Genomic DNA, 12,031 nt, shown 5'->3' with positions numbered 1-12,031 from the left:
GAGATCAAAAGAGGACCCCCAAAAGGATATGGAATAACTCTGCCTCTCACGCTCCTCTTTCTATGGAACGAAATTTTGACTTGAGCGTTGCAGGATTCTCATTGGAGCCATTTTCGGCTTGGACTTTTTTGTAGGTCACACACTCAAGAGGCCCACCTTATCATCAATGCCAGTGCCCCATCGTCGAGCGATTTCTCGCACCAAGAATAATAATTTTTTTCGTTACCAGAATCTTTTATGATGAAATTGATTTTTTTTGTAAAGATTTTTTCGTACAAGCTCTCTTGGTAAATAACAATGACACAATACTTAGAAAATTCATGAAAATTACACGACAGAAGTAGTTTTGCAAATCAAATCATACCATCCTCGTGTCAGCTTCCTGTCCATTTGGGCTCATTTGTCTACCATTTCAGTGCCCTCACATGATCCACTATAGCGACAAGGTGATGAGCAAGAGGTCAGCCCAGAGATGGCCAGGGAAGGGGAGGACGCTCCCCTTAATTCCTCCCCATGAGCCACTTCGTGAAGGGGTACATAAGTGCCCCAACAACTAAAAGCTAAAGAACAGGCAGTCCTGTAAGATCTTGCTGTACAACAATCCATGAAAGCCCCATCAGGACCGCCACAACATGATTGCTGTAATTGTCAATGGTAGAAAAAACAAGCTTATCTCTGCTTCATCACAATGTAGAGGTCGGCGTAGATGTCGTCCTTTTCAACGTTGGCAGACTTGGAGGTAAGCATGAAGGAGATCTCGATGCCACTAACGACCTTTAGAAGGCTCTGCAGCATGATGGCTAGGTGGGATGATGTTTGTTCTTGACGGCGGGACGGTCAGTGAGGGAATGGCCCTGGAACTCCGTGATGGACCATCAGAACATGGCGGAGTTGCCAAACCGGCGAGCTATGCCAAGGTTTGGGTGCCCAGTGATGGGATGGGCTTCGGAGGCATCATCGGGCAGCTCATGGGAGGGCATCCCGACATTGCGCAGCGGTGGCATGGGAGTCTTGTACTGCCCATAGAGGTCTAAGTACTCGTCAGCCAGCGATGGGTTGAAGTCCCAAAAGGGCGTAGTGGTAGAAGAGGAAAAAATATTCGTTGCAACGGTGATACCATATTAAATCTATAACAAATTAATAAAAATCTTTATATTTTATTGATTCCTGTGTATTTCAGTGGTTCCTATGAAGAATACCCCATAATACCCTCCCCCCCTATATTTCACCCATTTTAGACCGTTGATTGATTTGTTATAATGGTAACGTGGTATTACCATTGCAACGAAAATTTACTCATAGAAAAGGTAGTCTGTGCACATGTACATGGGCCTTAGAGGATATCAATGGCTTCAAAGGGCTTGAGGGCATTGGAGTCCGTCTATTGGTGTAGTCTACAGCACATATGATAGATTAAAATTCTGTTTAGGGTTACTGTAAAAGTTTTGAAACTTTTGAAAATAAAATTTTTGAGAAATAAAACTTTTGAAAGTATAATTTTTGTGAAAAAAATTTATTTGCTATTTGATAGCTATATTTATAAAGTACTTTAAAATTTTAACGTATATTTGATAACTAAAATAATTAAGTATTTTTTATATGATAAAATAATAATGAAAGACATTACAATAACTGTATGCTACAGAATAATATAACATAATAGCATATATTATTATATATTACAATATTATAATATTATATAGTATAATATAATATTATTATATTATAATATAATGTAATATAATTTAATCTAATAATAAATTATAATATATTATTATAATATAATAAAATATAATATTATATTAATTATATTTATAGTATAATAATATAATATCAAATGATATAAGATCATAAAAAATAATTTATTTAAATCAAAATAACTTTCTAACATTGGCCAGAAAGAAAGACGTTTGGGGAAAGTTCTAAAATAGAATATTTCTTAAGTAGGTATTTTCAGCTTTCTAATAAAACTAAAATAATTTCATGATATGTTATCAAACATTACTATATCATTCAAAAATATTTTTGAAGGATAAAAAAATATTTTCTAGTATTTCAAAAATTTTACCAAATAGGTCCAAATCTATGAATTTCTATAATGCAAGCACATGCACCAAAACCTGTGCAGGCCCCACTACACAGGTAGATGCATGGATGCATATGAGCTACCAATCCTCTCACCATCAGGAAAAAAAAGGAAAAGAAAGAAAAAACGATAGCTGATTTGGCCCTGTATGTAGCCGTACTGATTGATCGGTCAAAAGAAAGGCCAGACGCCCCTAACCACACGCGCGAGGGGATGGGGTTACGGTAGCCGAATTAAAGTGCGAAGACGACATATATGGTCTTTATGCATGCATGACGTCCTCATTGCCTGACGACCGATTTTTCTCACTTCTCTTTCGTGTAGAAAGTCAATCAATATCTTTTAGATGCCAAGCCAGCTGTTATATTCTTCAGACGAGAAAGGACAAATTAACTATTCTGATGAAAATGCCATATCAGCTGTCCATTGAATCTCTTCCACATAAGTTATGCTTAAGAAACGTACACAGCACGAGCATTGTCGTAAGGAACCTCAATTGAATCCCTTTTTATTTCATTACACCTGAGATAACAAGGATTGCATACACCATTTATACGACCAGAGTACTCAGCTAGAAAGGAGCACGGGAACGGATGCTCAAAAAAGTAACTACCTGCTGCTGCCGCGGCTTTTCTTATTCAAACGAAAGCAAAAGACACGATTGCCGCTGCGGCACAACAATTGCTCAAAAACAAAAAAAAAAAAAAAATGGGAAGAAAAGAAAAGGGACTGCCGCCGCGCAACTTGGTCGGATGGGGTGGCGTGGGGTTCGGCTTAATCTAGCCGGCACCATTGCGAAGAGCAAATACCTGACCTCCCACTCGAGAGGAGCGTGGTCTTGTTCTGAATATGTTTTTAGTTAAATCTTGTTCCAAAATTCCAAAGTGATGAGCTGTAAATGTCACCAATTTCATCTTCACCACCACTCCCATTTCCAGGTTTCTCAGCCTCCTCATTCCACATCCCATGTACCGCCGTGGTACTAATCTCTGGTGAGAAAATTGGTGACAAGTCACCATGCTCCACCGCCACTTCCGTTCTTCCGACTTCGCCCGCCTCAGCCGGCCCGGCCTGATCGACCGATCTTCTTGGCCGGTCATGAGCATGCGCCATTGCTGCAGCCCGTATCTCCGGCAGGCTAAGATTGCTGGCTGATGGTATGTCCGGTCGCCGCTCGGGGAAGTTTAACACCGCATCGGGGCCCTTCAGACAGTACACCGCGGCATCGTAGGCCCTCGCCGCTTTCTCAGCGTCGGCGTAGGAGCCCAGCCATAGCTTCTTCCGGCTTCTTGGCAGCCTTACTTCGACCACCCACTTACCCCACTTCCTCATCCGGACCCCCTTGAACCGGACCGCGCGGGCCGGCTCCTCCGTCCTCGGCGTCCGTGGTTGGTTGCCGGAGCCCGGCTCCATGATTCTCTGGCTGGAAGGAATACGCTTTCTAGGATTGGAGAGAGGGAGCGGCCGGAGAAGGCGGGAGTGGGCGGATTTAAATTGAGCAGCAAAGCGGATATCTCGTGCCACGTGGCGATCCGTGACGCAAGCGCTCCGTTGGCCTACGAAAGGACATGAACTCACGAGTGGCGACGGTCAAAAAAGGGATGTGAATCGGGCTCGCGTCCGCGGCGATATTCGGGAACGGGTCCAACATGGATGGTTATTGCCACGTGCGAATATGATAACGGCGGCAAGTGGTTTATTTTGGACGGAAGATTTCGATCACGTCATTGTGGGGTCCATGATTGATTGGCACAGGACAAAGGGACCGCGTGTTGAAAAGGACTGACTTATTTGCTTCTGACGAGATCGAAGGTACTCCGTGGAACATTTTCGATTAAGGGCCCCCTTGTGCTGGGAAGGTGCTGAATTTCTGCGCCGCGCGCGGTGCGCAAAGAATCGCTCGGGAGACAATTAACGTTCATGTGCTGGACTTGGACCCACCGAACCAAGGCCCAGGCCCTTCCCAAGCGATACGGCCTCGCGCCTCCATGGTACCGCGTGAAATAAAGGAGCGGAAAAGGGACAGGTGTCCTCCGAGGGGCTTCACTGTGCCACCACCCTTTCTCATTTTCCACCCGGTGATGAAACACAGGATAAGATGATCCTTTCCCATGCCGTGACAAGTAACAGGATAGGATTATTAACTCTTCTTCCCTGTGGAAGTAAATTAGAAATTTTAAAAATTATTTTAAAATATTAGTATAATGCTGAGTAGGCATATATGTGTTTGGTTTGAATTATTAAGTCTCGAAGCATCCATGTGACCAAACTAGATTATCTAAATCTTTTGAGACCTGCAAGATAAATGACTTAACCCTCCATGATATGATTTCTTAGGAATTTTGAAAAAAAGTAAAGTTTATATTGTTTGATAAGGTAATTTTATAATTCTACATTTGTTGATTAAACAATCGAGCATGTTATATTTTATTTCTAACTATGATATATAAATTAAATATATATTTGATATTCCTAAAAATGAGTAATTTCGAATACATAAGACGTTGCTTATGAATTTTGAAATCTGACTAAGTAACTTATGAAAATTATCTTCATAACTACTTGTTCAATATGTCTATGACCTAATCTGGCACCATCAATAAAGATTATATATTAGTTTTGCTAACTTATAATCTGAGAAATTAACAAACTTCAGTACCACACTACCAATGATTAGAATAGTAGTTATCTGAGATTCTATTATTTATATTATCTATTATCGATTATTTGTTTACTGACTCATGCCGTTGGATGATGTAGCTATAGTCAAATAAGAATTAGAATCATTTTCTAAAAAGTATACTTTTGCAAAGAAATAGAAGTATTATTCTTAAATATTTAACCAGCACAAGATTTTACTTAGTTAATGATCTTTTATTCTAATTGATTTATTATATGCTAACATGCTCTAACCCACTCTCAAATATTTTATTGCTTACTTGGCTTATATAGCCCGTTGTGTTTCTTTCTCCATGTTTTTATATTCTAAACTATGATTACTTACAGGACTCTAGGAAACACACTAGTTAGTTTGTAAGCATTTTGTAAATTTTAATTATTTTGTTGTCTTTATTACCATGTTCTTTAGTGGATTAGCTTAGGTCTAAAGACTTTTATCTGGATTATGTTAATATTATTTTAGAGGTTTTATGACCCTTGTCATCCCTAGTTATATGATGATAAAAAGGATTCATGGAATGTTATTAATCATATCCACTCTCAAGGATTAAATTTATTTTGTTAGAGATTATAAAATGATTAAAATGTTCCTCCCCATTTGCCAATGCTCTTTAGGAGCGTTGAAACTTAAGAAGGTGAAATGACTCTTAACGTGATGGTTATAAGCATTGCCGAAATCCAATAAACTCCACCCACCGCCCTAAGTCCCCTCTTTCTCCTCGATCCTCCTCTCCATCACCACGACTATCGAGCATCATCCACCGGGGGACCCATCAGTTGTTCCACTCATAAGCATCTCCTCTTTCTAGTAGCTCATTCGTCTCCACCGGCATTTCCTCCTCCTCCTCATCTTCATCTCTACTAAAGGGGAAATGGAGTTGGTGGAGATTGTAAAATTTTGTATAAGGTGAGAGCTCCAATGATCATGATTTCTTTTCTTATTGTGTTGAATCACCATATTAGGTGAGGACCCATGGATTTTACGATTGATTCTCCACATTCGGGAATGTTTTCCTTAGAATATCCAAATCCAATAATCACCCTATAATCCATGTTATGATTCCAAGCCAATGCTGGATTTTGTGGGTTTTCTATTCATAATCTTTTTTATTATGCCATTTACTTGATGAATCTATAGTGTGCAACTAGAATCCACGCTATGGTGTTGGATTTTATAATTTTCTTTGTTATAATATCTTGTGTATGGTTTGTACTCACTGAATCTAGCGTTTGGGTATAGGATCATACTATGTTCTGTTGTTGGATTTTGGTGTGCTATCATTAAATCTAGTATTTCTATCTAGAATCCATGGTAGGGTTTCTATCTATTGTGGTTGGATTTTCTTAAGGATTTATCACATTAATGTCCTACAGCTGAAGCTATGCTAGATTAGTAGTACGTGCATAAGTTTGAAAATAAAATTAGGCTCGAAAAATCTAGACTGCAACTTGATCATCTTCACAAAATATATTGGTTCTTTTGATGAATCCACAGAGAGAAATAATAGCTCTTGCTTTCCAAGTGTCTTAGATTTTCAGATGCACTAGCATCTAGATTAGTCACTTTCAATGTAATTTTGATTTACGAAATTTATTTTTGTCAGATATGCTTATATTGTTGTTAATGAATCTCATGTTGTAGGTGCTTATTAAATATCACCATGGTCTCATATTACCCTCCAAATCCACAACAAAAGCTTGAAATAGTTTTATCGGAGTTTTAGTTTACATTATGAGTTGTTTGAGTTCATATCAATTTTTTTTTAATTGGAACTTAGGTCACATCAATCTTTTAAAGCAGTAGGACTATCCTCACAATCAAAAATTGTGTATATGCATATCTATAAGATTTTTTTCAGCATGCAGCTCTGGTGTAGAGATTCATCTAGAGCTTTATATTCATTTCAATCAACATGTTCTGGTACAGTAGCCCATGATAATCCATGAAATCTGGAGGTTAGTATATCAATGCAGCTTGGTTTGGGCCGCGAAAGAAGTATTTGACATGGAGATTCTTTGTCACCATGCCTTTTTGTCTATTGTTGATAGATTCTTGCTGCTTTGACAGTGAGATGGAGGCTGGTAGGTTGGCTAGGTAGCTTTATTTTCAGCTACAATGGATAGAAAATTTATCATGTGATGCATGCGGATGATGTGCCCCTCATTAATTATAAAGACTTCCATGGAGGATTTGTGATGTTATCATGAAATACATACATAACATAAATTGGGATACACTTTTTTTTTTTTTTTGGTATAAATGGGCAATCACACGAGTCTGATGTAAGAGCAGTCCAAAAGATCAAGATATATAAAATTCCATAGCACCGACGGACAGTTCTCACACTATCTCCAGACCCAGTCATCCGAGTGCTTTGTAACAAATGCTGCCACTCAATCTACAACAGTGTTTGCCTCCCGATAAACATGTTGAATTTTGACCGCATCCGCTTGACGAAAGAAGGTCCAGACATCTCGAATAAGTGGATGAATATTGAGCTATCTTTCACCTCCCTGGATCCAAGAAATAACAGTAGCAGAATCATCCTCAAGAAAAATCCTCTCCGCATGAAGTTGCTGCCTCGTAAAAATAATATCGATCCATGCGGCATGAAGCTCCGCACCTAGAACAGAATGCTCAAAGAGGTGGCAGCCACCAACAGCCAACATTCTAGCATCAGGATCACAGATGATGAAGCCTGCATCACCTCGCCCATCCCTAACACTACCATTAAAGTTCATCTTGATAAATTTTAGGGGTGGAGACTCCCAAGAGATAGATAAAATCCTGCAGATCGCTGTCGGAGCAGCCAAAGAGCTCCAGGGACCAGGGTTGTTAAGGAGTGGAGTGGCCATATCAAATTGATAATACTCCTAAGCAAGACAGGCAGCTCTCTCCAACACCCGCCGCACAAGGATCACCTCATTGTCAAAAATAAGGTTATTCTTGGATAGCTAAATGTGGTAAGTAATATACGCCATCCATCCACCAACAACGGACTGCCCATCGATCACACCATGATGGATCAAGTCAAGGAAAGATCCCAGCCATGGATCGGTACTCACCTCCCATGAATAGCCACCCATCTGTCTCTAGATAACCCTCACCCTTGGACAGTGCAAAATGGTGTGCTCCACAGACTCCTCCTCCATCCCCCACACAAAACACAAGATCAAAATCTCCATGCCCCTATCCCTAAGGAGTGTCCAAGTAGGAAGCGACCCTAGGCAAGTTTTTATAAAAAAACTCCTCACCCTGGGATGAGCTGTTACTCTCCATATCTAAGTAGCCTCAATCCTCCTGATCAGCATCGGACCACATAATTGGGACATGTCCCTCAAAAAAACCCTCAAGCAGTAAGAATGACCCCAAACCCTGACATCCGGGCTAGGGTGCACCAAAATCGGGATGGCAAGGATCCACTCAGCAAGTGGGCCCTCTAAGAGTTGGGTGATCTCCTCTGCTCTTCAGCCCGCTCCATCGACAGTAATGAGGTCAGACACCCTCATGTCTTCGGCTATTGCCTTCTGCCATTCCAGAGTGAAACTCCTCTTCTTTTGCTTGAAGGGACAGTACTTTGGACTCACGTTCAGTCAGTGTATGATCACTGAAAGATCAATTCCCAGCATATCCGTCGGTGTCCAAGCAAAGACGTCCGATTTCACTTGCAAAAAGGAGGTTCGCTGGTTTTTCGTTACCTAATCCAGATTTGATCTGACCTGGGCCGTATGCTCTGGGTTTCCATCCGTCAGTGGAATTGAGATAAGATCCTCGATGGGCTCTCCTTGCTCCTCTGCCAACTCGTCATGGGTATGCAGCCCCTTGATCGGGTATGAGTCAATGGGGCAACCTCCTTGAAGAGCGATGTTGTAGCAATATCGTGCCAAGTCCTAGTCTCCATGGATATCTCTAACTCCACTAGCTGTCAGAAACTTCATCTTCAGATGGTATGTTGATATGATAGATCGGAGCGCATTTAGGCCTGACCGATCGAAAATGGCATTATAGGCTGAAGGTGCTCGGACGATCAAGAAGTTCACTTGTGTAGTGGACTAAGCAGGGGATCAGTCGGCCTTTATGGGCAAGGTGATGATCCCCTCAACAAGGATGGTGTCCCTAGTGAATCCGATGAATGGGGAGTCCATTCTATCCAGCCGATCGATAGGTATCCCCATCTTCGAAAAAGTATCATAAAATAAAACATCGACAGAGCTTCCATTATCTATCAAGATACAGCGTATATCATAATTTGTGATATTTAAAATTACAATGACCATGTCATTATATAGGAACTGAACTCCTCGGACATCCTCCTTGGTGAAAGTTATCAGCTCTCCAGTCCTCTACCTCTTCGATGCCGCTCCATCCCTGCTGAGCCCTCCAGGTCCATGCCCCCTAGTGATAGCATTGATCACACCAGTCGGGGGTTGGTCTTTATGCGGTGCTGCCTGCCACGGCTGCTCATCCGATCGAGGAGACCTCCACCGCCTTTCTCGCCGCTCTCAATGTTCCTACCTTCGTAGGATGAAGCGATCAAGATGATCATACTTGATGAAGTCTTCAATTTCATCCTGGAGTTGAATGCATTCCTCTGTATCATGGTCGTAATCATGGTGCATGGTACAAACAGTACTTATTATGGTCCCTTCGATGTGGGAGTGTCCGAAGCTTCCTCGCTTCTGGGAGTTGCTCTCTTATTTGCATTAACACCTGAATCCTAGGTGTATTCAGCAAAGTATAGTTGGTGTACCTCCTCGATGGTGAAGGCTGCCAATCTCTTCTCTGAGGACTCCGGGATTGGTGGTTTCAAGGAGTGTCCCCATTTTTTTGCTTCTGAAATGGGGATCAGAATCGCTGGCAAGCTCTCTTGTCCCGCCTTAGGGAGCGCTCTTTATTCTGCCCTGCAACAGCAAAACTGGTAAGGGCTTCTTCGGTGAAGACCTTCTCCATGCGGGCATACTTTTCCATATGGGCAAGCATATCGAGATAATCTCGACGAAAAGTCTTCACTAATGACTTTTTGAGGTCATTCTTCAAAAGTCTACCCATCATCATGGACAAAAGTACAAATCGACTCTCTCTCCTTTTGCTTGATGGTGTGGAGATAGTCGGATCATTTTTGCTATCGTCGACTACTGATAAAATGGCCGATGAAAGATCGGTACAACTCTTCAAAAGAGTGAATTGAAGCCAGCTTCAAGCTCGAATACCATTGCCAAGCCGCTCCCTTAAGAGTAGTAGGGAATGCCCGATAGAGGATACCATCAATCACTCTATGAAGGAGAATCGCCACCTTAAAAATCTGCAGATGATCGATGGTGTCGGCAGTCCCATCGTAGGCCTCAAACTGGGACACCTTAAAGTACCGAGGGAGTGGCTCCTGCATTATCTTTTTTTAATAAAATAAAAAAAAGATAAAGAATTTTTTAAAATCTTTAAGTAGGTTTAGTCTATCACGTGTATAGTATTTTGAATTAAAAAATTTTGCGACCATTTCAATAGTAATGCATTGCCGTGATTACGTAGCAACGTATTTCACTTTGAAATATTGATGGGTGTGCTTAGTCAGCTCAAGAATTTTTCAAACATTTTCTTCCATCGAGCCTGCTCATTGTATGAATCTGACGTGAGACTACCATGCACGGAGTTAAAATCATGGAGTCCTTTTCCTAAATAATATAAAAAAAAAATTATTTACCTAAATAATGTAAATCCTAACTTATTTATAAAAGTAATGCAAAAGAAAAAAAATATCATTTTGAATGACGTTTTCTCCAAGCTACGTCACCCACATTTTCCATGTAGGCATCATTCAAAAAAAAATAAAAAAACCATTTTAAGTGACATTTTTAAAAACACCATTTAAAATGATATTTTTAAAAATACCATTTTGAATGGCATTTTTAAAAACGACATTCAAAATGGCATTTTCTAATATTTTTCCCCAAAAAAAATGAAAAAGAATGGGAAAAAAATAAATTTTTAAATTTTTAATTTATAAATAAATAAAAATTTTAATTTTGAATGAAATTTAAAATATAAAAATTTAAATTTTTAATTCGAATAAAAAAGATGATTTTAGATGATTTTTTTCTTTTCAAATTAATTTTTTTAAAAAATATCCAAAAAAAAATCTTAAAAATTTAAAAAATTGAAAATATCATAGAAAAAGAAAAAAAAGAGAAAGAAATGTCAAAGAAATAAAAATTATAAATTTGAATTTAAAAAAATAAAAATTTTAAATTTAATTCAAAAACATCATTTCAAATTCTTTCCAAAAATGTTTAAAAAAATAAAAAATCAAAAAGCACCATTAAAAAATCAAAAAATTAAAAAAAAAATTATAATTTGAAATTTAAAAGAAATAAAATTTTTAAAATTAATTAAAATAAAAAATATCATTTGAAATCACTTTCCTAATTTCAAATTAATTTATTTAAAAAATATTACAAACAAATAAAAAAATAGCCTAAAAAAATTTCATAAATAAATAAAAATATGAAAAAAATAGAAAAATTATATAATTATAAGTTTTAATTAAAAAAATTAAATTTTTAATTTAAATTAAATTTAAAAAAAAATAAATGCCATAAAAATGTGAAAAAAAGAGAAAAAAATGTGAAAAAAAGAAATTTGTAAATTAAAATTTAAAAAAATAATAATTTTAACTTTAATTCAAATAAAAAATATCATTTGAAATTACGTTGTCCATTTCAAATTATTTTTTAAAAAAATTATCTGAAGAAAAGAAAAAAAATATGGTAAAAAAATAAAAAAATACCATAAAAAAAGAAAAAAAAGAAAAAATAGAATTGAAAAAAATAGGAATTGTAATTCTAATTGAAAAATAAAATTTTAAATTTTAAGAAATAAAAATTCTAATTATAATTGAAATAAAAAATATCATTTTAAATAACTAAATTAATTTAAATTTAATTGTTTAAAAAATATTTTAAATAAAGGAAAAAAATATGTAATAGAATGCCAAAAAGATAAAAATTGAAGAAAACTAAAATTATAATTTAAAATTATAAAAATTTTAAATTGAATTTCAAAAAAAATGTCATAAAAGAAGTGAATAAAAGAGAAAAAAATGGTAATAATATAGAAATTATAATTATAAATTAAAAAAAATTAACTTTAATTTAAATTAAAAATTATCATTCAAATTACTATCTCTATTTTTAATTAAATTTATTTATTAAAAATTATAAAAAATAATTAAAGAAATTAAGAAAAAATTTTAAAAAAACCAAAAAAAAAGA

At 37.4% G+C, this 12,031-nt stretch overlaps 1 protein-coding gene across 1 annotated transcript; it reads right to left on the bottom strand.

Annotated features, from left to right (window-relative positions):
* Positions 1–2,554: 2,554 nt before the first annotated feature.
* Positions 2,555–3,543, bottom strand: LOC105056762 (ethylene-responsive transcription factor ERF017-like). Its single transcript, XM_019854463.3, has one exon. It carries the CDS (start codon positions 3,497–3,499, stop codon positions 2,942–2,944), a length of 558 nt encoding a protein of 185 aa, XP_019710022.3. The 5' UTR covers positions 3,500–3,543; the 3' UTR covers positions 2,555–2,941.
* Positions 3,544–12,031: the final 8,488 nt, after the last annotated feature.

The sequence above is a fragment of the Elaeis guineensis genome, chromosome 13, assembly GCF_000442705.2.
Source record: "Elaeis guineensis isolate ETL-2024a chromosome 13, EG11, whole genome shotgun sequence".
NCBI classification, from domain to species: Eukaryota; Viridiplantae; Streptophyta; class Magnoliopsida; order Arecales; family Arecaceae; genus Elaeis; species Elaeis guineensis.
Note: the sequence above shows the minus strand (reverse complement) of the source record. Positions and strands in the feature narration are given on the sequence as shown.

Excerpts from the sequence above, each read along its gene's own strand:
- LOC105056762 (XM_019854463.3), bottom strand. The coding sequence starts at position 3,499 with ATGGAGCCGGGCTCCGGCAACCAACCACGGACGCCGAGGACGGAGGAG.